The sequence below is a fragment of the Garra rufa genome, chromosome 5 (assembly GCF_049309525.1).
Source record: "Garra rufa chromosome 5, GarRuf1.0, whole genome shotgun sequence".
In the NCBI taxonomy this organism is placed as follows: Eukaryota; Metazoa; Chordata; class Actinopteri; order Cypriniformes; family Cyprinidae; genus Garra; species Garra rufa.
Window position 1 is genome coordinate 33,019,813 of NC_133365.1, and position 27,792 is coordinate 33,047,604.

At 35.5% G+C, this 27,792-nt stretch overlaps 1 protein-coding gene across 3 annotated transcripts; it reads right to left on the bottom strand.

The window, feature by feature from the left end:
• Nucleotides 1–351: 351 nt before the first annotated feature.
• On the bottom strand, nt 352–27,005 carry slc25a25b (solute carrier family 25 member 25b). 3 transcript variants are annotated; one of them, XM_073840248.1, is made up of 10 exons: nt 26,211–27,005; nt 15,847–15,973; nt 13,934–14,021; nt 12,869–12,980; nt 12,024–12,182; nt 10,218–10,370; nt 9,940–10,047; nt 9,513–9,680; nt 5,518–5,668; nt 352–3,788 (listed from the first exon to the last, which is right to left on the bottom strand). In XM_073840248.1, the coding sequence occupies exons 1-10, from the start codon at nt 26,541–26,543 to the stop codon at nt 3,601–3,603; spliced, it is 1,587 nt and encodes a 528-aa protein (XP_073696349.1). In that variant the 5' UTR covers nt 26,544–27,005; the 3' UTR covers nt 352–3,600. The 3 variants fall into 3 exon arrangements, with proteins under 3 accessions (XP_073696349.1, XP_073696350.1, XP_073696352.1); XM_073840249.1 differs by lacking the exon at nt 26,211–27,005 and adding an exon at nt 20,501–21,306; XM_073840251.1 differs by lacking the exon at nt 26,211–27,005 and adding an exon at nt 17,784–17,999.
• Between the last annotated feature and the right edge of the window lie 787 nt (nt 27,006–27,792).

Consider the following 27,792-nt stretch of genomic DNA (forward strand, 5'->3'; position numbering starts at 1 on the left):
CCAGCATTTATATCAAAATATGGATCCCATGTCTGCAAAACTAACATTTTAAATGAAATATTGATAGCTAATCAATATCGAATCGAAATCGAATCGAAACCATAAAAATAAGAATCGAATCGCCGAATTGGTCACAACACCCAGCCCTAGTAAACAAGGGTAAACATTATAGGATTATTGAAAAATTACAGATTACCAATAACTAAAATATAACGAGTAACTTAATCAAAATATCCCATGAAAGCAATGTTTTACAGTTTAAATTCTACTGAAAAGCCTTTGCATCTAATTGATTATTAATTGTTTAATAAACAAACAAACAAAAAACATACTACACACCCAACTTCCATGAACATAATCAAGAATAACTTTATTCAACAGTTATTTTACAAACATAAATATTTTCGCTCTACATTCGCTTTCTGCATTCTAGAGGACATAGTTTGTATTTCCTTTTTTGTCCAGTAAACATTGATTTGCACATTTCGGCATTGACTAAACCTTCACCGATGTGTCATCACATCTAGATATGTTTTGCAGTACAAATATTTGGATATTTCATTAGCGGGTAGGTTTATGATACTTGGGGGACCCCAGCAACAGTACATATTGATATACATGTGGCGAACGCGGTGCATTTACACTCACTACCGAACAGCTGAACAGTAAGGCAATAGATTACAGGCAGTCTCAAAGGGCGGCATTCCTTGATTGTGATGAACGCCACAAACACACAAAGATCTAAAGCCTTTAGTCTCAGGACAACCACACAAATGGGTCGAGCTCACAATCCAGAGGAGTCCGAAGATTTCTCCTGTGAGAAACAGTGAAAAAAGGTGCAAAATGCAAAACGAACAAAAAACACAAGCTGCATCCATTATGAGGCAGGCAATACAGCTTTTAAAGCCCTGTAAAGACTCTACAGTGCAATTTGTGCATATTCAGACAAGACACACATACATGCATTACAAAGACTGAATTCATCCAAAGGGAATCGGGCCACAGCTGAGTTCAGTTCAACCACCATCGGGACACAGAAGAGCATTTGCTGTTTTTCAGGTTTGAGAAAGGCAAACTAATCTTAGGCCTGCACTAACTCTCCCTACAAGTTACAAACATGCAGATCTCAATTGGAGAAGAGTCTCAGGAGTCGTATCTGAGACCACAGAATTCTCCCTGAGAATCGAATCATTAGAAAAATATTTCAATCTGTCATTAACGCAATCTCCCTACACTTCCCCCAAATAGTCTAAAAGCAGCTTTATTTTATATAAATAAGGCAACTATATTAACACTATGGTCTTGTAGAATTACAAAGGGCGACAACCCATTGAACTTGTGGGTTTACTTCACATGCAAAAGCTGTAAGGGCAACTTATAGTTTCTTGTCAGTCAGAATGCACATCAGGGTGCCAATCCTGAAATATGTCCTAGGCAAATATAGAAGATACTTGGCTACTGCTGCAGAGTAGAGTCAACTACATTTTTTTTCCTTTTTTAGTGTTTCCTTTACAAAAACGGAACCTTTCTGCCCTCAACCTGATACAAACATTAAACATAAACGCTGGAAAATAACATTTACAGAAATCGCAACCACTACAATTATGAACACTATCATTCCATTGTAAATACTCCTAAAAATTCAAGTCTGGTTTATTTTTATTAAAATAAAGTGCTTAAATATGTTTCTCGACTAGAGTGAGTTTAAATCAGAGTGTTATATGTTTGAAATCCTTGCAAAATAATACTGGTAACTGTATTTACACTAGGGATGCACCGATCCGTACCGGCCGATCACTTGCGCGTTTTGTCAGTAAAGCCGGTTCTGTAATCAGCGGTAAATGCCATCAGGTGCGTGATTTCACGTTGAGCCGTATATACTACACACAGCCGTTGTTCACTGACGAGCTGCGCACATTCACACTGATAATGAACATTGATTTGCGCAGCTCGTCGGTAACCAACGGCTGTGTGTAGTATATACGGCTCAACGTGAAATCACGCACCTGATGGCATTTACCGCTGATTACAGAACCGGCTTCACTGACAAAATGCGCAAGCATGATCGGCCGATTCGGATCAGTGCATCCCTAATTTACACTGCAGTCGTGCAGATAATTTATCAGCGAATGAATGAGAATTGTTTGAGTTTGAGCATTGCATTCTCCAACTTAAAGGGATAGTTCAGCCAAAACTGATAATTTTGTCATTAATTACTCACCCTTATGTCATTCCAAACTTATTTTTGATGAAATCCGAGAGATTGCATAGACAGCAATGCCACTGACACGTTCAAGCCACAAGGACTATTTTATCGATTAAACATTTCAGTTGCGTTGCTGTTTATGCAGGATCAGAAAGGTCTCAGATTTAATCAAAAATTTCTTAATTTGTGTCCCAAAGGTGAACGTAGGTCTTACAGGTTTGGAACGACATGAAGGTGAGTAATTAATATCTTAATTTTTGGGTGAACTATCCCTTTAAGACCACACAGTTTCTATCTACACACAGAACTCAACCCACTACATGTAAACTGGTGCTGAATTCACAATCCCAGGTCATTTTAGATTTGATCCACATGTGGATTTATTCTTAAACTGACTCGAAGTGTTAAAACACTTTTTATAACGCTTTATTAGCTGCCAGTCACCATGGGCAGTGTGTGCACACATATATAGTGTTCTCAATTTAGAGTCTTGTTTTTATAGTAACCTTCAATCAAAATGAAATAAATATACAACATTAAAAAAATAATAATAAATTAATAATGAAAAGTCCTCAACAATACTGGGATATTATATATTTCAAATATCTCCCTTGTTACAATTTTTCCTTTTCCAAGATCTGAAAACTGGCAAGTCAATTAATGAAATATTATAAGGGAATAAATTGTATAATAATGAGTAAGCAGTAAATTACATGAGTGAAATGCAAGTATGTGGGTATTCTCAAAACAAATTGGCCATCAGCCCTTTATTACTGAACACTGCCATCCAGTGGAATGATGATTTAGTGATCTAAAGGGACAACACCAGGATTATTAGCATAGTATCTACCAAAGCCTTTAACATGTTAAATTCCAGCTGTGCAGTTTAAATGAATAATAACGGATGCTGTGTTATTTTCTTAGAGGAAATGTGCATATACGAAACGCTTTAGTAAATCTGGCTCTTTGAATCAGGTGTTTGGCCCTTCCTTTCCATAAAGTTGTTGATCAAAATGTTTTGCATATTCTTGGTCCCCACTAAAATATAGCAAACACAACCCCACAACCTCAGGGGTGGACTAATGGAGTGTCTGGATCCAATACAGACGCCGTTTTGAGATGCTCACATTTTACTTACAGCTTGGATTGTATTTTATGCAGAGGTATTGATCTGAACGTTTTTCTTATATATTCCAGTTACTCTTCCATTCACTGAATAAAGTCAAACCTCTTTGACGCAAAGATTTCGTCTTCCCCTCATGCAAGCTCTTTCTTGGCTGACTGTTGCTACACTTCTCCTCGACCATCTTGGATGATCCCTTTTAGTAATCCAAAAGAAAAGTTGAGAGGAAAAACAAAAGCCATTAGGGGTTTTAACAGTCTTCGGGTTCCCTTCACCGCGACTGGACACCAAGGGTGATCTTCAGGTTCTCATACACCACATAGCTGATGCTAACAGCAGGAATGACCTTCATGAAGTTGGGTGCCAAGCCTCTATAGAGTCCAATAGCGCCCTCTGTCCGTACAATGTGTCTGAAGAGACCAGTCATGGTCATCTGAGGGCTGCCTTCCTGAGACGCTGCTATACGACAGAGAGCAAGAACAAAATGAAATGTATCATCTGGTCTTTGATAGACTAACAATAATAGTGAATGGAACCATATGCAATTCAATTCAATAGACCAATTATGATTTGTAAATGCGTGAATGCGTGCATCATGGTTGCAGAAACCCAGGAGAGATAGCCTGAAAGGAACACTCGACTTTTTTTGGAAATAGGCTCATTCTCCAACTCCCCCCCGAGTTAATAAGTTGAGTTTTACCGTTTTGAAATCCATTCAGCCGTTCTCCTGTTCTGGCGATATCACTTTTAGCATAGCTTAGCATAGATCATTGAATCCTATTAGACCAATAGCATCACGTTCAAAAATGACCAACGAGTTTCGGTATTTGTCCAATTTAAAACTCGACTCTTCTGTAAGATTATCGTGTACGAAGACCGGCGGAAAATGTAAAGCTGTGATTTTCTAGGCCGATAAGATTAGGAACTACACTTCCATTCCGGCGTAATTTTGTAATAGTCAAGGAAGTTTGTTGCCGTAATATGGCCGAAGCAGGCACAGTAACATCACGAAGCACACATGCTAATGCTAACCAGCTGGGAACTAATTTCAGGTGCTGCGTGATATTACTGCGCCTGCTTCGGCCATATTACGGCAACAAACTTCCTTGACTATTACGCCGGAATGGAAGTGTAGTTCCTAATCTTATCAGCCTAGAAAATCACAGCTTTATATTTTCCGCCAGTCTTAGTACACGATATAACTACAGAAGAGTCAAGTTTTAAATAGGACAAATATCGAAACTTGTTGGTCATTTTGAACGCAATGCTATTGGTCTAATAGGATTCAATGATCTATGCTAAGCTATGCTAAAAGTGATATCGCCAGAACAGGAGAACGGCTGAATGGGTTTCAAAATGGTAAAACTCAACTTATTAACTCGGGGGGAGTTGGAGAATGAGCCTATTTCCAAAAAAAGTCGAGTGTTCCTTTCAGGCTAGAGAATTACATGGATACAATACAAAATAGTTAAGATTTAGAAGTCATTTTCAAAATGTTCTTTGCTTATTACAAGAGTTTGTCACCCAGCCATAAGCACTGTTATTCAACGAAATTAAGTTAGTCTTACAGATCTGAAACAGACATGACGTTTTTATGGGTGTTTTTATTATCTGGTTGCAGAATACTCAGGCTAAAACTAGTAACTAGACAACAATTTTTGAGTTAAATCAAGTTATAAAGTCCGAATTAGGAGATAGAAACTTGCTTTTTTGAGAGAACTGTGACAAAATAAATAAATGTTATGTAAAAAAAATTCATGTTGTAACTGTAGGGCTAATATAATACATTGCTTATGAACATCATACGTGAATATTATTTAGACCTATTGTTTAAATCAAATTTATGCTTTCAAAGTAGAGTAATCAAATCAGTTTTAATCCATAGTATGTCTGTTTAAACATCTGCGTTTAGCTTCAAATGGCGTCTTTGATGACAGTATTCTATAAAAATTTTGCAATTTGCATTCTGATTTTGACATCAAAAGGCACAACTTTTTTTGTCTCTTATTCCATGGATTTGACCCGTTTCCCTCTACTTGTTATCAGCGTTTTTTCTGTTACCACTATGCACGCACAGCCGCAAGTGACGTAACTGTGACGTCTACTCTAAATTGACCTATAGAATTAGAAATTGACAACTTTAAGCAGAAAGCATTATAATTATGTATTTGAGAGTTTAAAGACTTACCTTGAGCTTGCATTCTTGTCCTCACTAAGGCTAATGGGTAGCTTGCTAACTGTCCACAAGTACTAGACATTGTACCACAGGCTAGCAGCACAAACACACCCGGATCAGGACTGTCCGTAGCAAACCTCTGCAGCCACGAGTTTTTCAATGTCTACACATGAAATAAGAGACACGAGAGTCACATTGCATTAATTATAATATAGTAATATTTACAATATAAATGAATCACCCTTATGTTGTTTCAAACCCATAAGACCTTCGTTCATCTTCGGAACACAAATTAAAATATTGTTGATGAAATCCGAGAGCTTTCTGACCCTCCACAGACAGCAACGCAACTGACACGTTTATGGCGCACAAATGTAGTAAGGACATCAATAAAATAGTCTGTGACATCAGAGGTTCAACCTTAATTTTATAAAGCTACGAGAATATGTTTTGTGCGCAAGAAAACAAAAATAACGACTTTATTCAACAATTTCTTCTTCGACATGTTCATGAGAGTACCACAGCGTATACGTGTTGCACTGTTGAATAAAATCGTTATTTTTGTTTTCTTTGCGCACAAAAGGTATTCTTGTAGCTTCATAAAATTACGGTTAAAACACTGATGTCACATGGACTATTTCAACAATGTCCTTACTACGTTTGTGCGCCATAAACATGTCAGTTGCATTGTTGTCTAAGGAGGGTCAGAAAGCTCTCAGATTTCATCAAAAATATCTTGACTTGTGTTCTGAAGATGAATGAAGGTCTTACCAGTTTGGAAAGACATGAGGGTCAGTAATAGATTATATAGATATATATACAGTACAGACCAAAATTTTGGACACACCTTCTCATTCAAATGAATGAGAAGGTGTCCAAACTTTTGGTCTGTACTGTATATTTTTCTGTGTATTAAAGTTTTTACTCTATACTTGTGCAGTTTTCAGTGGGTTAGTGATATTTTTTAAAATATATATAAATTAATAAATAAATATTTTTTAAATGGGTTTTTTAAAAAACTGCTTTTTTATGTAAAATTCACTTTATAAAAGACCCACATGTCTAACTTTAATTCATGGGGATAACATGGATAATTTCACATGGTTTAGTGTAAGATTTTTGCCCATCTTTTGTAAAATCCAGTTTTAAAAGTAAAAAAAAAAAAAACTACAAATAACTTTTACCAGTAGGTGGCTGCAGAGCTCCACTATTTGCTATTTGACCACCTGAGAGATATTTTTTCACAAGTTTTTTCAGTTGAATTCATATCTACAGTACAGACTAAAAGTTTGGACACACCTGAATGAGAAGAATATATATGAGAATATATATATATATATATATATTAGTAATTTTTTTATTAGGGTCCAAGCACCGAAGGTGCGATGGCACCTATTGTATCCGTTAGATTTCTTCTTATTATTATTATTCCGCCATTGCGTCTATGGCAGCCCATAGAACCACTTGTGGGAAAGTTGTATAATTTGGCACACTGATAGAGGGCATTCTGAAATGTCACCATAGCCAATTTGGAGTCTCTAACTCAAACTCTCTAGCGCTACCACTTGTCCAAAGTTGCACTTTCTTTTTGCTAATAACTTTTGAACCGTAAGCCACAAAATCAAAATTCTTTTTTCCTCTGAAGCTTGGGTCATGCCATGTCGAATGAATACCAAAGTTCAAAAATCGTAAGGTTTAGGTTTTTTTTTTTTCTATAATTAATTGTTTGAAAAACCTACTTTTTCGAACTCGTCCTAGACGGTTTGTCTGATTTTCACCAAGATTGGCTCAGATCATCTTCAGACCATGCTGGCAAAAAGTTATGGAATTCAAGTTGATTAGTCAAACCGTTCTCGAATAACACGCAAATTAATTCTACGAAAAGCGTGCAAAAATGGATGTGAGGCCATATCTCCGCAACAGTTTGTCGTATTGAGACCAAACTTGGTTTGTGTTATAACAAGCATGACCTGAGGCTACCTGCAGTGTTTCATCACAGTGCCACCTAGTGGTCAGGAGATATGAAAATTGGCTATTTCTGCTTATAACTTCTCAATGGTTTAGCCAAAAATCTTGAAACTGATCTTGTTAGATTCGGAGGGGCATGCCATAGTCGAACCATATCCAATTTTCCCATGTCAGCCATTTTGGGTGTCGACCATTTTGAATTATGTTATAAAATGCTATATTTTACGAACACATTGACGAATCGTTACGAAACTTGGTATGTATCTTCGTCACCATGCCCTGACAGTACTGAAAAAGTTTAGTTTCAGCGCCACCTTGTGGTCAAATGTTATAAGAAAATTTAGAAAAAATGCTAATAACTTATGTGAAAAATGGTTTATTGTAATGAAATTGATCTCAAAATATTCCTTGCCAAAATTGGACTAATTTCCTGTCCACCATTTTGATTATTGTAAAAAACCTACTTTTTCGAACTCCTCCTAGGGCATTAGTCTGATTTTCCCCAAATTTGACTCAGATCATCTTCAGACCATGCTGACAAAAAGTTATGGATTTTGTGTCGATATTCGAAACCATTTTCATTTAGCGTATCAACGAATTTGCTGAAAAGATGCCTAAGTGCATCTGAAGCTGTATCTCTGCAAAGCTTTGAGATATTTGCACCAAATTTTGTTTGTGGCATTATCACCTCACACTGATTACACCACATCAATTTGGTAACAGCACCACCTATTGGTCAAGAGTAATAAACCACTCATTAACCTTTAATTATGAAATTTTCAAAAAAGCTAAGAACTGTAGATAGCATTAGCCTATTGTAATTAAACTGGTCTCAAAATATTCCTTGGGTCATGCCGACAACATAGATACCAATTATGCCACAGTTGGCCAAAATGCCTGTCCGCCATTTTGATTCATGTTGAAAACCTACTTTTTCTAACTCCTCCTAGACTGTTTATCTGATTTTCTCCAAAATTGAATCAGATCATCTTCAGACTGTACTGACAAAAAGTTATGGATTTCATGTTCATGGATCAAACCGTTTTCGTACAGCGCCGCTACAAATTTTAGGCTTGATGCCAAAATGACTCTGAGGCTTTATCTCTGCAAAGCTTTGACATAATAACACCAAAGTTTGTGTGTGCCTTTGTCACCTCAAACTAAACATACCACATTGATTTGATAACAGCGCCACCTGTTGGTCAAACGTAATAAGCCATTAAATCATATCAGTAGGCGTTCTACATTATTTTTCTGTCGTTTTGACTAAAATCATCTTAAAATGGCTTCCTTTCATTCATTGTTGCAGTTGATCTTATGTTCCATGCCATCCTTAGCTCCTCATTTTCCCTTTAAATGCTTGGCCCCGTAATTGCTGCTTGCAGCTATATTTAACTTAGTTTTAGTCTTAAGTAGCACGAGTATATTTGTAGCAATAGCCAAAAATACATTGTATGGGTCAAAATTAGCGATTTTTCTTTTATGCCAAAAATCATTAGCATATTAAGTAAAGATCATGTTCCATGAAGATATTTTGTAAATTTTCTACCATAAATATATAAAAACTTGATTTTTGATTAGTAATATGCATTGCTAAGAACTTCATTTGGACAACTTTTAAGGCGATTTTCTCAATATTTAGATTTTTTTGCACCCTCAGATTCCAGGTTTTCAAATAGTTGTATCTCGACCAAATATTGTCATATTTTAACAAACAATACATCAATGGAAAGCTTATTTACTCAGCTTTGACTCAGATGACGTAAGAATCTCAGTTTTGACAAATGTACACTTATGACTGGTTTTGTGGTCCAGGGTCACATATATATATGTATTCAAGTGTTATTTTAGTATTATTTATAAACCAATATAGAATTTACTAATATTTTGAATTAGCATACATTTTTAATATTTTCTGTTTTGATTTTAGATTTTAGTCATTTTGTTGAGCTTTTGTCAATTATTATTAGTTTTTGTTGCCATTTCTATTTTGCCTGACAAACATATATTCCTACTGTCTTACTGCGTTAAAAACTTACCTCATAAACAGCCAGGTCTATTCCAGCGTAAGGGATGATTCCCAGCATATTGGGAACATAGCCTTTATAGAAGGCTGTCATTCCTTCCTTTTTAAATATATGTTTAGCACAGTCCACGATACCAGTGTACTGACCCGTCCTTCCCAGGGCAAGGCGAGTTTTTAAAACCTTAAACACACAAAAGCTTTGTTTAAGCTCCAAGAGATCTAAACAAAGCAGTGCTTTGTTTGGTACAGAACGTCATCTTCAACTTGATTAGGTTTCAGTTTCTGAGATGGCAGTTACAGAACATGACACAAAGAATGCATGGGAGGTCTAGTCCTAGCTGATGTGTAATGATTATTATTGAAAATGACACAACACAAAGCTTTTGTTTTCTCAAAGCAGTGCTCAAACTTTATTATTAAATTATGGTTTGTGTTCTTACCTCCATGGGGTAGATGCTGCTCTGAGCAATAGCTCCTGCTAGAGACCCAGCAACCAGCCTCTCCAGGATCCCCAACGTCTCCTGATTACTGCCAATCAGCCGCTTAATCTGAAGAACAAGCCAAATGAGCTTTAGAGGTCACAGATAAAACAGCAAAGAGAATTTTTCTTTCCATCCAAAGGTTTTAAGCCACAAAATAGCATAATGTTCATTGAAATAAAAGCAACTGTTTATTAAACAGTTATTTAAACATAAGTTTCCAGAAGATTACAAGTTACCTGCTCATACGCCATGAACTTGATAGCAGACTCAGGTGCAATCTTCAAAACGTTCATACCGTTGCCTCGCCATAGCGAGCGAAGTCCACCCTCACGGATCATTTGGGTGAATCCTCCGGCAATGCCCATATTGTTGCTGCGTGACGCGTGAACCTGCCAACACCATTCCGGTGGATAAACATCTCAGTTTGCATGTACATTGTCATTTAGGCCTTTTGATGAAAGTTTACTTCAGGTAAGGTAAGCTTTAAGGGTAGCTAAGCTTCAATGTACTTTATAGTCTTATAGTCTTGAAGAATGTAAAGATGAAAAACTTTAAAATCCACCCAACCAAACCGAAACTAGCCTCACTAAGGCATAATGTGCATGGTCATCCACCGAGGCACTCATCCAAAGAACAGAACATCACGTACTACAGTGACTCTACAGTACACTTGCTACAGTAGCACTGTCCCTAAAGCAATCAAAGATGAAGTCCCTTTATAAACAACATCCTGGTGACATGGGATCTCACTAACACTTTGGTTCATTCTCAAACTGGGGTTTCAACCTAGAATTTTAGCTCACAAGCCTAGATGGTGCTCATGAAACAAATGTCATACAAGGACTCAATAAATTGATCAGAAGTGTCAGTTTAGACATGTTACCAAAAAATAACATTATGTAACACTGATAAAGAAGAAATGTTATTTGAGCACCAAAATCGCATATTAAAATATTTCTGAAGGATCATGTGACTCATTGCTTTGCCATCACAGGAATAAATTACATCTTAAATATTCAAATGGAATAGTGTTACGTTAATCTGTAATATTTCACATATAAAATTATATGAATCTTAATATGTTTTAAATTTAAACTGTATAAAGTAAATTCAAATTAATACACTTCAAATGTTTGGAATCAGTAAGATTTTTTTTTTTTGAAGAATTATCTTATGCTCATCAAGGCTGCATTTACTTGATCAAAAATACAGAAAAGCAGTAATACTGTGAAATATTATTACAGTTTAAAATCATGTTTTTCTATTTTAATTTATTTCAAAATAGAATTTATTCCTGTGATGCAAAGCTGAATTTTCATTAGACATTACTCTTCAGTGTTACATGATTTATTACTTGTATTATCAATGTTTGGAAACAGTTGTGCTGCTTAATATTTTTTTTGGAACCTGCGATCATTTAGGATTCTTTGATGAATAAAAAGTTAAAAAGAACAGCATTTTTCAAAACAGAAATCTTTTCTAATATAAGTCTTTGCTATTACTTTTTATATCAATTTAGCATATCCTTGGTGAATAAAAGTATTCATTTCTTTAAAAAAAAGAAAGAGTAAAAATTTACTGACCACAAACTTTTACATGGTAGTTTATATTAAATAAATGCTGTTCTTTTTAACTTTATACTTAAAGAATTATGAAAAAAGTATCACAGGTTCCAACAAAATATTAAGCAATACATCTGCTTCCAACATTAATAAAAAAAAACTCAGCATATTAGAATGATTTCTGAAGGATTATGTGACACTAAAGACTGAAGTAATGATACGAAAAATTTAGCTTTGCATCACAGGAATCATTTAAATGTTAAAATATATTCAGTTAGAAAACAGTTATTTTACATTGAAATAATATTTCACAATATTACTGTTTTTTCTGTATTTTTGATCAAATAAATGCAGCCTTGATGAGCATAAGAAACTTATTTAAAAAAAATAAAAAATAAAAAAATAATCTTACTGATCTCAAACTTTTGAACGGCAGTTACTCAGTAACTTCTATACATGTAGCGTCAGTGGGTCTCATACCTGCATTAGAACCTTGAGTCGGTCCAGGGGTGCGGTACAGGTGCGGGACACAGCACCTGCTCCACCTCCTGCAACCAGGTGTCGCCACCACATTCCCGTTTTCTTCTCCTCTGCCGTAAACTCATCAGGGACCAGCATACTTTCCCCTACATCAAATATCTGTACAGAGGAAAGACATCATGTAGAGTGAGACGACATAAACAAAAGAATATAATGAATGGACAATCGTTTAGATGATCCATCATTAGTAGAAAAAAATTGTCCTTTAAAAAGTGTGTTTTATTCCATAAAAATGCATATGAAAAGATGAGAGGTATCCGTCTTACTTTTTTCCATGGATATTTATAAATTTAGTTCCTTCCTTTTTATATCATCCAATTTTAATATGACATTCAATTGATTGGTTTTGGGTGGCTATATTAGTTTTTTGATTTTTTTAAATCAAATTATCCTTCTGTAATATAAGTGTAAATAATTACTGAGTTATCTGTTGATCTCGGTACAGTGTTAATCCATGAGGTGGACACATCTACCTCTCCTAGGTCAAAAAGGTCAAGTCAGTGACGTCAGAACACTGTTGATCTGTTTAAAAGGATCAGACTGGATCAAAGTGGCCCCCTTTTGTCCCATTCAGGTGTATTTCAAGTGCGACGAAACAAATTTAACTCAGTGGGCTTAGTAGGACCAGTTTAAATGAGATGTGTTGTCAATGTGATGCAAGCAACGGCAATTTACACAGAATAAAGAGTCTATAAAAATCACCACAAGCTTCTCACTAAGCTAAAAGCTAAGCTGGAAACTTTGAACTGTAAGGCACATGGCAGGATGGTGTGGTTTTGTTTTACCGTAGAGTGTTTCCAGTAGAGGATGATTTCAGGAATGTTGTCAGCAGGATGAAGCAGATGATAATCTCTCCATTCATTCCAGTCAATCGTCATCGTACCGTTTTTATCCATGCTGTTCAAATTAAAAGACAAGAAAAAGACCAAAACTAAATAATATGTCAGAAACTTCTTTGGCTCTATGTATCAGCCTCTTATTTGGAAAAAAAGACCAGCTTACATTTTCAAAAATGTATATACTTAGATAAACTGCTTGCAAAATTTCTACCAAAATTAATGATGTACAGTCAAGCAGCTAGGAAATAAAAACTATTCACATGCAAAAAATGTTTCAGCATTTCAGATCTATTCTGATCTTCACATATAATTATATTCAATTTCACATATATAATTATCTTCACTTTGATCATTTTGAAAAAGCTACAAATTGTGCTGTTATTTTTCAAAAATCCTAAAATATATGCATCATTAGCTTATTTAATATTTCCAAAGTATTACCCACAGGAGGCAAAATTGCTTCTGATAGAGAGAGAGTACCTCAAAAATGCAAAATGAAAATAGCACAGATGAAACAGCAGGTGAAATGCGAACAGAGCAAGGCAAACATGCAGGGAGAAGACCACTACTTACTACATTATAGGGGCACATATTTGACCCCTCCTTATTCTGATAAGATGAGCAGAGAGAGAGAGTGGGGGTGGGATCACAAGAAGGAGAGAGTGATAAAGAAACAGAAAGCGTACGACCAAAGACATTTACACACATACTGTACACACAGACAGAAAATAAAAAAATCTTTTAGTATTGCATGTGCTGCCAGTAATTTGTACATGACATTCTGGTTTTTCTGGAGCTTTCATGAGCTCTAAAAAACTCTGGCATTGACTGGTTAAAGAAACATGCTGGAAAATCAGATCCATGAGACGTGCTGTATAACACGTGCTGTTTTGAGGCGAGGGTTCCCAGTCTGCACAACTCTATACAGATCAGGTCTGAATTATTAGTTGAGAATAAAAGACTAAAGAGAATAAAGGGGGTTGGACAGATACAATCAATAAAACAAATTACCTCTTGAGGATCTTTTCAGCTTGTTCCTCAGATATATGAACCCCGAGGTCTCTTAGTGACTGCATGATCTCCTGTGAATCTATGCGACCTGCAGATTTAAAAATGAAATGATTTTAACATCTAAACCAGTGGTGCTCAAACAGGAAACTCAGCAAACTTCCAAGGTGGCCTTAAGGATTAGTTCACTTTCATAACAACAATTTACAGATAATGTACTCACCCCCTTGTCATCCAAGATGTTCATGTCTTTCTTTCCTCAGTCGTAAAGAAATTTTTTTTTTGGTTTTTTTTTTTGAGGAAAACATTTCAGTATTTCTCTCTATATAATGGAAATGTATGGTGCCCGAAGTTTGAACGTCCAAAATGCAGTTTAAATGCAGCTTCAAAAGGCTCTTAACAATCCCAGCCAAGGAAGAAGCATCTTATCTGGTGAAACGATCAGTAAGTTTCAAACCAAATTGACTTATTACATATTTTTTAACCTCAAATGCTCGTCTTGTCTCATCTTTGCGCAAGTGCATGCGCAGTCTGTGTGATTCAGGTAAATACAGTTAGGGCATGTTGAAAAACTCCCATCTCATTTTCTTCCCTAACTTCAAAATTGCCTTAGATCACTGCAAAAGTACCGACATAGCGTTTACAAAGTGAACATACAAAGAAACTCAAACGCCCTTTACAAAAAAAAGGTAAAAACAGCATTGTAGGACGATTTTGACATTGAAGACGTAAAAGACGTAAAGTTTTTCGACATACCCTAACTGCATTGACCCGGATTATACGGAGGTTATACAAGCATTTTAAGGTTAAAAAGTATATAAATTGTCAATTTGTTTAGAAAATAACCGATCTTTTCGCTCTATAAGACCCTTCCTCCTCGGCTGGGATTGTTTAGAGCCTTTTGAAGCTGCATTTAAACTGCATTTTGGAAGTTCAAACTTTAGGGCACCATACATATCCATTATATGGAGAGAAATCCTGAAATGTTTGCCTCAAAAAAACACTTTCTTTATGACTGAGGAAAGAAAGACATTAACATCTTGAATGACAAGGGGGTGAGTACATTATTTGTTAATTGTTGTTATGAAAGTGAACTAATCCTTTAATATGACTTAAAATAAGACCAAATAAGGCTAAAAAAGGATATTTCTTATTTTAATAGATTCCCTGAACTAGAGCTGTCACTAACGATTATTTTGGTAATCGAGTTATTAGTCGATTATTCTGACGATTAATCGAGTAATTAGATAATCATTTATTTAGGTGAATCACACAAAATGCATGATATTTTTTTATTTAGTACTGACCTAAATAAGATATTTCACATAAAATGTTTACATATAGTCCACAAGAGAAAATAATAGTTGAATCTATAAAAATGACCTGAATGATTTTGTTACCTCAATGATCCTGAATTGTTTTTTTTTTTATTTGTCAAGTGATCACGAGTCCCATGTTTGTCCTGAACAATTAAACTGCCCGCTGTTCTTTAGAAAAATCCTTCAGGTCCCACAAATTCTTTGGTTTTTCAGCATTGTGTATTTGAACCCTTTCCAACAATGACTGTATGGTTTTGAGATCCATCAAATGCTCACTTATGCTTCAGAAGGAGGTGAGAAATTTTTAAATTCAAATATCAGGATAAATGTAACTTATTTTAACTTCCGGAAAACATTTAAGTATCTTCTGTAGCTTCCGAAGGGCAGTACTACATAAAAAAAAATAAAAAAAAGAATTAGGCATCTTCATTCTGTTCAAAACTTTGCAGTATTTTTCCTTCTGAAGCATCAGTGGGTGTTTGAATCTTCTGTAATAGTTGCATATGAGTCCCTCAGTTGTGTGTGAAAAGATGAATTTCAAATGCTAATAAAAAGGTGGGTTTTAAGACAATAGTCATAAAACCCAATCATTCTTACCATCGTTCTTTTTGTCAAGGCTCTTGAAGACCAGTCTCAGCTTCTTCTCATGGTCCCTCAGGTAGTGCACAAACTCCTCAAAGTCCAATTGACCATCCAAGTCTTTGTCTCCAGCCTTGACGATTTTCTGAAACACATACATGCTGGAATCAACATCAAAACCTCATGACAAATCCAGCTAGGTCATTTTAGAGGTCAGTGAGCTGGTGCTGCTCAGGGTGTTGAGCTAATGGGCCACTAGGGATGGACATATGGCCTTTGTTTGTCAAAGGGAGTATTGAAAGGACCATGCTGAACATTCTCATGAGCATCAGCTTTATGAGGCTCATCCTGACAACGTTTGACCTTTAGGACACAAGCTGTCTGAATCATTGAGCAGCATATAATTGAAGGTAATGGACTGGGATGGAGAAGATGAATTAATCATTAACCTGAAGTGTTCTGGAAGGACAGAAAGCGAATGTGTTTCCAGTTTTAGTAGCAAATCAGGCCCATAGCATGATTCCTGGCTGATGTTGCTCTGAAAGTGTGTGTACCTCATGGAGTGACAAAATTACTGGTGTGTTCACTACTGATTTTTTTCAACCACAAGCAAAAAAATAAACACCCCACGCAGTGACATCAGCATTTCATAATGAGACACTGAAAACTAGATCACTGAGTCAGATCCTTTGTTTTTATGTTACTTCTCATTATAAGATTATTGATTTGTTCATAATGATACCTTAGTTAAAAGAGAGTAGAAGTGTCTGAATTAACTAAAATTCACTTCTATGTTAGCTACAAACGCACAAAACCCAGTCACAAGCCCATATAATCCATAAATTAAGTCCTTTTTTATGACCTCTATGCTCATTAAATCTATACCACTAAGTCATGTTAACAAAAAAAGTAAAAGTTACATTTATCAAGTATTTTTATATAAATCGTACAAATAATTGTTGTGGATTTATATTAAAAATAATAAAGAATCCATTCGTTGATCATCATTCAACAGAAATGGCTTTAAGTAAATGTAATCAGAAGCGTTTAGAGTTCAGCATCATGTCTGACAGTCCAATGTGAATCCTAGGCTTCCACCCAAGTCTCAAATAGCCCTGCAAATGTAAAGCAGGTTAAAGATAGTTGTTGTCTTCAACAATGACTCAACTGCAGACAAGTGGGTCATGAGAATGGAAACAAGTTTTTGGAGCGGAGAACATTTAATTTCTGAAGGTCACATATTTGTGACATTGTAGTCATTCTCAAAAACAAAAACAAAAATTCTGGGGAAGGAAATACTGCCTGACTATAACATTTGATGGTAGAAATATTAAAGTTGTTTAAGTTTACAATCACTACTCATTCATTGGCATTTTATGCAAAAGTCGTCACTTGATGTCCAAGTCATTTAGGCATTAAAATAAAAGTGAGCTCAGTAATAGACACAGGAAGGGATTGTGAAAGCAGTTCAAGCATGGAAGTCAAATAATCTGGATTAAATTAATTCATCCACTTACAAATCAAGTCTTGACATGAATGGGCAGAACACAAAGCTCTTGGGTCACAGGAACTTTGAGTATCTAAAACCATACTGACTTTCCTTAATTTAAATTTCCTATAAATGACCAAACCCACTGATTAATTTTGAGACTAGAGTTGTTACTGTTAACTACAATGACCTAAAACTATATAAAAAAAAAAAAAAAATCTATTTTAGTAACGGAAATAAATCTGAAATTAAATAAAACAAAAATATGATTCGAAAAACTTTAAATAAATGAAAATGAGAAATGTTGCCTTTGGCGAACGAAATAAATATATTTAAGATGAAGTATTAAAATAAAAAATAAAGCCAAAATTTTGAAAATGTAAACTAAAATTAAAAACGAATACTAAAAATATTAAATAAAACATACTACACAATCATTTGTAACATAATAGTACCGATGACATACCTTTCGCCATTTCCTGTATGAATCGAATTCTTGAGATGGAAGAAATAAACTCAACTTGAAAAGAGACTTCAGCTGCGCCGGTAAACTATTAGACTCAAAATACTCGAATTCTATCCGTTCGGAGGCACTGACAGGCACGTAAATACACAAACACAACATGTTAAGTTAAATAAATAAAACTTAAAGGCTATGTAAGAAAATAGATATGTACACAGATTGAGTCTGCTCCTGAAGCCATCAGGACTATAATGCCGGTATTTCTGTCACATAGGATTAGGGGACGCATAAATCCCTCCCATTTCGAGGCCTGTACTGCACACTGCAATCTAATTGGCTAATGTTATATACAGAGTCGCCCTCTTACAAGGCTTACTGATGTATCTGACTTAAAGATTGACAGCCATGCAACTGCAGATTTCTGGAATAGTCATATAACTAATAAGGAAAAAAGACAGCATCTCATTTGACTATAAAGAAAAAGATAAGTCAACCAATGTAACATTATATTAAAGATTTTTGTGTGTGTGTGTGTCAAAGTTTACACTTAATTTTACTTTCAAAACATATTTCATCAAATACTAAATGTTTAAATCGCCAATCCTGTCCTAAGGGACATAAGTAAAGCTTGTCAAATCTAGCAACTGTAACCAAGGCTTAGCAAAAGGGTCAATTCAGCAACAACTAATTAGTGAAATTGGTGGTTGATAAAACACGAAACAACACTTACACGGCTCAGTGTGCGATTAATCTTGTTGGTCCCTAGAGATAAGAGATAACTGAATCTGATCATTCACAGTGTAATGGGGTCTAATCCTGTCACTAGCATGTGATCTTTCCCTAATGAGTCTGACAAGGTTTCTGACATGCAGCCTGACTATACTATAATAATATTTCAAGAGCAGTGAAGACTGCAACCCACTGAAGATGTGAAGCAACAATTTGGGGGAGGAGAGAGCAACATTCACATGCGTGGGACATTTCTAACTTGCTGAGCACACCAATTCACACCAATTCCTTGCTGACTGCTCTTGTCTGTTCCTTAAATATAATTATACTCTCAGAAAAAAACGGTATACAAGCTGTCACTGGGGCGGTGCCTTTTTAAAAAGTACTAATGTGCACCATGTAGGTAGTAATATGAATGGAAGCCCTTTTCCACCACTGAATAAAAAATAAAAGGTATTTGTGTCTCAGTATTGCGACATATAAACGTGCAATTCTGACTTTTTTCAGAACTGAGATGTAAATGTGCAGTTCTGAGAAATGAAGTCAGAACTGCATGATATAAACTCGCAATGCTGAGAAATAAAGAATTGTGAGGTAAAAACAATTTAGATTATCTTTCTCAGAAAGAGTTAATATCTTCCAGTTCTGACTTTATAACACGGAATTGCAAGTTTATATCTCACAATTATAAGAAAAACTTGTGAGAAAAGTTAGAATTGCAAGTTATCTCACAATTTTGACATTTCTCGCAATTGAGCATTTACATCACACAATTCTGAGAAAAAAGTCTGAATTGTATTTATATCTCGCAATTAAGACTTTTGCAAACTCAGATTTTTTTTCTCAGAAATGTGTGATACAAACTTGCAATTCTGACTTTTTTTCTGAGTTTATATCATGCAGTTTTAACTTAATTTCTCAGAACTGCACATTTACATCTCAATTCTTAAAAAAGGTCAGAATTGCATCACGCAATTCTGAGGAAAAAAAATCAGAATTGCGAGATAAGTTGCAATTAACTTTTAAAAAAAAAATTATTCAGTGGCGGAAACGGGCTTCCATACATATTACTTGCAGTTCTGAGAAATGAATGACTAAAATGACTTTTCTCTCAGAATACAGAGTTCATATATTGCAATTCTGAATTTATAACATGCAATGGCAAATTTATAGTCAGAATTGCACGTTTTCATCTCGCAATTTTGATATTATTTCTCGCAATTGTGCTTTTATATCACACAATTCCGAGAAAGAAGTCAGAATTGTGAGCTTACATCTCGCAATTCAGATTATTTTTGCATGATACAAACTTATTCTGACTTTTTTTCTCAGAATTGAGATATAAACTTGAAGTTCTGAGAAATGAAGTAAGAACTGCATGATATAAACTCACAATTCTGAGAAATATTCAGTTCAGACTAGCGAGTGCATATCTCGCAATCCTGACTACAAACCGCAATTAAGAGTTTAGATCTCACAATAATGACAAACCTTTAAGGTACCAATATTCCCCCTTTAGAGGTAACTAAAGAACAAAATTATAGCTTTTGAAATGATACTGCCATTTACAACTTAAGTCATTTTTTCCTGAGAGTATATAATAAAAACACAAACAACTGAGATTTCAGAACTTTCCTGCTCTTTTTGAACTGCCATACTGACTCCTGATTAAATTTGGATAATTTCTAAGTTCAAATCATGTGCAAATTATTTAATTACAATTTACCTGCTTTCTCAGACAACTATCAAATGACATGAAGCCAATTTTAAAAAATGTAAAAATTTGCATTTCACTCATTTTCAATATGCAAATAAGGTGATGTGAAATATCCCTCATACCTCAGTTTTAGAAGATCTAAACTAAAAAGACTGAGAGTAATAGAATAGAATAGAGTGCAGCAGTTCAGTTATCATCATATTCCTCTCAGAAACCAAAAGTACAAACATCAATGCATAAGCAACATTTGACGTGCCAATTCTCTCTGCAATACCTGCTGAAGATCCTTAGGAGGCGCCACCATAATCAGCACTGTAGTTTTCTTTGGGGATACTGTGCTCTTTTCTTGCCCGACTGAATCTGCCTGTGTACCTGCGTCCCTCTGGCCTTCCTTTTTTGCAGCATTTTCTAAGTTTCCTTCCTTAAGTCCATCGGGTGGCCCTGCGGTATCATGTTTGCACGCTGTTACTCCCAGAAACCACTGGGACAGGGATGACCAAAGTTCCTTGAGCATCTTGATGAAGATGCTCCAAGTCTGTTGGTGTACTTCACTCCAAGTTTGTGCACTTGATCAATCAAAACATCCAGCTGTGGTGTATAATGGTTTGTTTTGGTCTTCAAGAACTTTCGATTTTAGATGTTATGTGCGTACAGAGAGAAACTGCTCAGACAGTCATATGTGATGCCAGGAGGATGAGGGCAGATGAGGACACTGCCACACAATTTCCAAAGCTTACTGGCATATCCAACAGCGTTTCCACAGATACCCGGTGATCAAGTCAAAACTTCGAAATGCAGTGAGTGACCGGTTCCAATGAACCCGCTGACTCAAAATCATTGCAAACTTAGAGCATCTTTCCTAAACAAATTGTCAAGGACATTTTCCCAAAACAGGTTCTTTGCTCAGCGCAAAAACACACAAAAAGACAGAGAATAAAAAGTCATTCACTCTTCAACTGACATTACTCCACAACTATGACACACTGCACAGTAGCTAAAAGCATGAAAAAGACAACTTAACTGACAGAAGCTCAAATCGTCACAATGAATCTAACTTTAAAAGCAATTCCATGTTTTAAGAGCTAGTATTTCTTGGCACCTACAAGCTGCTGCAGGTTGGCTGCATCATATAGCCGGCAAAAAGTGATGCAGTGAAAAAAGCTGCAACCTCACTGCAGCTGTGCCTTAGCCAATCAGAGCTCTCCACACTGGCTGCCCCTGTCTGACAAAGCACAGGCAGCCAATCAGAGGATAAAATACAGCCATCTCATGGAGTGATCTCTTACTCACCCAGCAATGAGGAAATTCTGCTGACTGTTTTTTCTGCCCTCTGCTTTTTTAAAACCTACTGGCATCATCAGGATCTCCCTGGGAACGCCTCCAGGGTGATTCCATGCATTTCTAACGCTGCAGTGCTCACCTATACAAATCTACCCTATTCATTCATACATTCATTCATTGATCAGCTTGCTGTGGTTACATTCCTTCTTTGCAGATCCACCTGGGTATGCACAGCAGGATATGTTCATTTTTTACATCGTAATACATTGTCAGAAATTAGAAATTATGCTTTTTACTAATTACACTGGGATACAAACGGTATGCATGTATGTGATTAAAAATACAGTTAAAGTCCAAAGTTTACATACACCTTGCAGAATCGGCTAAACGTTACTTATTTTTTTGTTTAGTGATAGTTGATGAGTCCCTTGTTTGTCTTAAACAGTTGAACTGTACACTGTTCTTCAGAAAATTCTTCAGGTCCCACAAACTCTTTGGTTTTTCAGCATTTTTGTGTATTTGAACCCATTCCAACAATAATTGTATGATTTTGAGATCCATCTTTTCACACTGAGGACAACCAAGGGACTCATATGTAACTACTACAGAAGATTCAAACACTCACTGATGCTTCAGAAAGAAACAAGATGCATTAAAAGCCATGGGGTGAAAACTTTTGAACAGAATGAAGATTACATTTTTCTTATTTTCCCTAAATATATATATATATATATATATATATATTTTTTTTTTTTCTTTTTCATTTAGTACTGCCCCTCAGAAAGTACAGAAGATACTTACATGTTTTCCAAAAGACAAAATAAGTTACATTTACCCCGATCTTTAAATTTAAAATGTTTAATGCATTGTTTTTCCTTCTGGAACAACAGTCAGCATTTGATCCTTATGTAATAGTTGCGTATGAGTCCTTCAGTTGTCCTCGATGTGGAAAGTTGGATCTCAAAATCATACAGTCATTGCTGGAAATGGTTCAAATACACAAAAATGTTGAGAAACTAAAGAATTTGTGGGACCTGAAGGATTTTTTGGAAGAACAGAAGTTTAACTGTTCAGGAAAACAAAGAAGTCATGAAAAACCATCACTAAACCAAAAAAACACAGCTGTGGATCATTCGGGAAACAACACAGTATTAAGAATCAAGTGCATGTAAACATTTTTATAAGTTCAACTATTATTTGCTCTTTCAGACTATGTGTAAACATCTTTTATGTGAAATATCTTATTCAGGTCAGTACAATTAAAAAAATAATATGCATTTTGTATGATCCCTCTTATTTTGGTAAAATAATGAGCATTTTGCAGATTCTGCAAGGTGTATATAAACTTTTGACTTCAACTGTATATAGCCAAATATTAGGTTTAGGTGCCTTTAAATGTACACGTCACTGGTAAAAATAAATAAATAACTCGGCCAATCACAGTAGTGTTTCCCCTGTTCTCCAGGGGGCCCTTGTTCTCCTAAACAAATTAATATGTGACGAAAAAGAGGCCCTAAATTATTCACCTAGCCCTTTGAACACGATGAAGGGTCTGGCAGCTTGCTATTACTGCGCTTAAATTAAAATATAAAACAAAGAAATACATACAACTAAGAGATAGAAAAACAGAAAATGGGACTTGGATGCACATATCTAAACAGAACATAAAACCCAATATTTTTTTTATGAAGAGGATTAGCTATACTGTTGTTTGATATTAGCAGGGTTTCTAGCAGATTAATGTAATGGGCCACTAAGGGAATGCTTTTCTGATGTGGGAGGAATTGGATGGCTCTATATGTGGCAGGATTGACGTCGTTCTGCTTGAATTTTAAGCAGTTGTGTGAGTCTCTTTGAAGAGCTTCTTTCACAGTCTGTAACCAAATTAAATCAATTGGTTAAAGGATTACTGTACACTCTCAACCAGTGAAGTTAACCGGGTGTTTAAGAGCAAATGCCAGACGAGTATCATTCATAAGTAAAAGCTAGCTAAGATGCAGGCACTGACACAAGAAAAGTAAGGCTGAAAAAGTGTAAACATATACAGGGCCACAAAAGCGGCTCAATTAACCAATTTAAGATTTGTTTATGAACTCTTATAATTAAAAACCTTTCTGCACAGACTCATTTATACACATATAAAGACCTGTAGCTTCTTATGTAACAGTGTTTTTGAATAGAAAATCTCCAAGCTGGTCCTGCACTCCAGGCTAGCACTGCATTTGCATTTATTTTCTTACTGCATTTGCAAATACAGCATGCAAATCAAGTTCAAGCATCCACAAGTGCAATCCACCCTTGATTATTAAAATGCCAGTAAGTTATTTTTGCCCTTCGTAATTGAAGCAGCAGATGAGTAAGAGGTGAGAGGTTGTGAATTTAGCAGTAAACTCTTTGACCTTCATAATTAAACATGTAATAGCACGGTCACCAGTCTATTTAGGCAGTGCCAACAAACCTCAGCTAGTCCACTATAGAAGAACTTTCGGTTTTGTTTGAAGTGCTTTTGTTAGCTGTCAAACAAAAGAATTCTTGATGCACAAAATACTGCAGCCAGGCTTTTGTCCAAAACTGCCGCTATCCCCAAAAAATGTTTGACCTTAAGGAAACCTAGTTGAAAGCTTGTAAATCGCACCCAGAGATGAAACTATCTGTTAGTGTTTAACGCAGAACATGTCTGTCCACATTATAAGCCAATGAGTAAACCATCTCTGAAACTTCCACTCAGTTCTAGTTCTGAATGTATTAACATTACGCTACCTGTAAAAGATAAAACCTCCCACCTTCCTCCATCACACCCAGAGAAAGAGAGAGACGGGGGAGGGAAAGGAAGAACTCCGGGGTGGTAAATCATAAATAACAGAAGGTCTCATGACTCATCTACAGAAGCAGCCCACATTCCAGGTGATCAGTATCCAAGATCTCATTCCCTGATTTGCAGGATACTCCTTTTCCAACAATTAGCTCAGGCTAATTGATATTAAGTAGTTGTATATCTTGAAGTACTAAAAGTGAAACACTTTCTGTCCTCTTTCACATTCACCAGATTTCTATTTCGTTTTAACAGATCACAGTCACACACATATTCTTACAACACTGTATATTCTCAAGAGACTCCTGTCTAGTTATGCATTTCCTTCTTCTTTGGGCAGTTACATTCTAGTCTAGATTCATATCTAATAAACATGATAGTGAAAATTATTCTAAACTCTGATTAGAAAACAACGTGACTGTATATGGGCATCCTTTTTAAAGAAGTCTCTTCTGCTCACCAAGCCTGCATTTATTTGATCCAAAGTACAAGAAAAACAGTCATTTTAAAATTAAAAATTAATTTAAAAAATGTAATTACTGTGATTTCAAAGCTGATTTTTTATCATTATTTTTTATCATTACTCCAGTCATATGATCATTCAGAAATCATTCTAATACTCTGATTAGCTACTTAAAAAAAACATTTATTACGATAATGTTGAAAACAGCTAGGTAGACTTTTTTCAGCTCTTTGATGAATAAGAAGTTCAGAAGAACAGCATTTATCTGAAATATAAATTTGTGACATTATAAATGTCTTTATCATTACCTTTGATACATTTAAAGCATCCTTGTTAAATGAAAGTAGTTCTATTATTATACTGACTCCAAGCTTTTAAATGGTGTATAATCTTACATAGGCTTTTTATTTCAGATGAATGCTGATCTTTGGATCTTTCTATTCATAAAAGAATTCTGAAAAAAAATGTACTCAACTCTTTTAAATATTGATAATTATAAAAAATGTTTCTTGAATATTTTAGAATAAATTACAATTTTAAATAAATTCAAATAGAAAACAGCTATTTTAAATAGTAAAAATATTTCACAATTTTACTATTTTTGCTGTACTTTGGATCCAATAAATGCAGGTTTGGTGAGCAGAAGACACTTCTTTAAAGCAACATTACAAATCTTACTATTAAAAACCTTCTGACAGGTAGTGTATGTATTTTTATATTTCTCTGACAGCTGTTCAAAATATATATGTAAATAAAATTTTAAAAATAAAATAACAATAAAAAAATAAAAATAAAAAATAATATATATATATATTTTTATTGTTATTTTATATTTTATTTTTACAATTTTATTTACATATATATTTTGATAAACTATAAACTATTATTCTATGACAGCTGTTGTTTCAGCTAAATAAGGATAACAGCTTCTTCCTGACAGAAATTAAACTCAATTTGGCTCGTTAAATGTATATTTTGGGTGGACAGAAACCCACACACCTGCCTCAAAATAAAAAATGATACAGAAAATCCAGTTTCTATCATGTGGTGTAAGCAACGCCAGTGTTCACCCAACAATGCAGTTTTTTTTTTGTCATATGTCTACATCAAACACACTGAAAACAACTGTAATCCTCTCTAGGAAAAAGAGCACTCTTCTTCACACAGTGCAGAGAAAGGAAAGGCACAGATGTCCTTTGTGGCACAGTGTTAAGCAAATGTCACTCAAATCAGCTGGTTTAGTGAGTAACCCCACACACAAGAGCTGTGAAAGTAAAGAGCCAATAGCCTGGACGTACATTACTTTGTTCTGGTGTTTAAAAATGTGATTCATACACAAAAAAGTGTTGCATTTAGTGTGATCTGACCTGTAATCTCATTATAAGGACCCCTTATAGTGTGACAAATTTTAGAGATAAAGTAACTCACCATGAGTTCATGTTCAGTGCGATGGACGCCCAGCTTTTTCAGTCCGATGGTGAGGTCGTTAACACAGATGCCTCCGTCTCTGTTGACATCCAGGATCTGGAAGAGCACTTTGAGCCGATGCTCCTGCTCGGGTCCGCCGCACACCGGACACTGATGCGGGGAGTCGCAGGACTCATCATGGCGGTGCTCGGAGAGTGCTGTTGCGGCGGCCAGTGTGGAGCCCAGAGTCCGGCCACCACCACCTCCGGGGTCCGAGCCCTGATACTCCTCCGAGCGGCACTGGCAGAAAACACCACTGAGCAACGGAGAGACGAACGATCCTCGCTGATGCATGTCACTAATTGTAGCAATTTAAAGTCTGTGTGTGAGCGTTTCGGGAGCGTGTGAGCCTGCCGGTCACGCGATCGGAGCGGCGCCTGTTTTAGTCAAGATGCGTGACAGATGTGCATTGAGATAAGCTTCCGAATACGACTAAAGAGTTATCTTTTTCTTCTGAGCCTCTTTACTTCAACAATCAGTGTGATATGTTTCGGAGTAAGGTTCGAAATTGATCGCTTATTCACTCGCTATAGCAGCATTCAGAGCTCCGGGGCATAGTGATGAGCTGGAAGGATGTCCCGCCGGTACTCCGGGTTCTAGTATCTCAAAAAGCGCAGGAAAATCAGCGTATTCCAACAAGTACATCGCTTTGAATGTTGTTCCGAATATATATCCTTGAGTTTGTGAATTTCCAGTGGGAATCCGGTTTGAATTGGCGGTCTGAATGACAGCTGATGCAACGAGAATGCCGGTAAGGCGGGCGGGATCTCGTGTTCTACAGGAAATGAGTAACTGGAACTAAAGAGGGAGGGGTTGCTTTGAACTGGGCGGGGCTAGTGATATCAATGATGGACACTTGCAGCAACCAATCACTTTCAACCTATGCTTTCAACCAAGTTGTCTTCTCCTCACGCCCTAATACTTATGGTCCACTTTATTATAATTCATAAAAATCAGTTATTAAAATCGAAATTTAATAATAGATAAATTAATAATTTCACATTTTTGGATATACATATATATATATATATATATATATATATATATATATATATATATATATATATATATATATATATATATATATATACACAGTTTAGATATAAATAAAGTTAGTGATCCTTTATACATCATTCTAATATTCTGGTTTGCTGCTCAAAAACATGTATTATTATTATTATTATTATTATTATTATTATTATTATTATTATTATTATTATTATTATTATTATTATTATGTTGAAAACAGCTGAGTATAATTGTTTCAAGTTTATTTGATGAATAGAAAGTTCAGAAGAACAGCATTTATCTGAAATAGAAATCTTTTGTAACATTATAAATGTCTTTATCACCACTTTTGATCAATTTAAAGGATCCTTGCTAAAAGAGGCGGACATTTCAAGTTTCTGTACTTTATCAGAGTGTTTTTCTTTAGAACACTTTACTTCATAACATTCCAAAGCATAATATTGTACTATTTACTACTGCACTACGTTTCATATTAAATATCATTTTAATACTTAATTACATTAGAAAATCTATT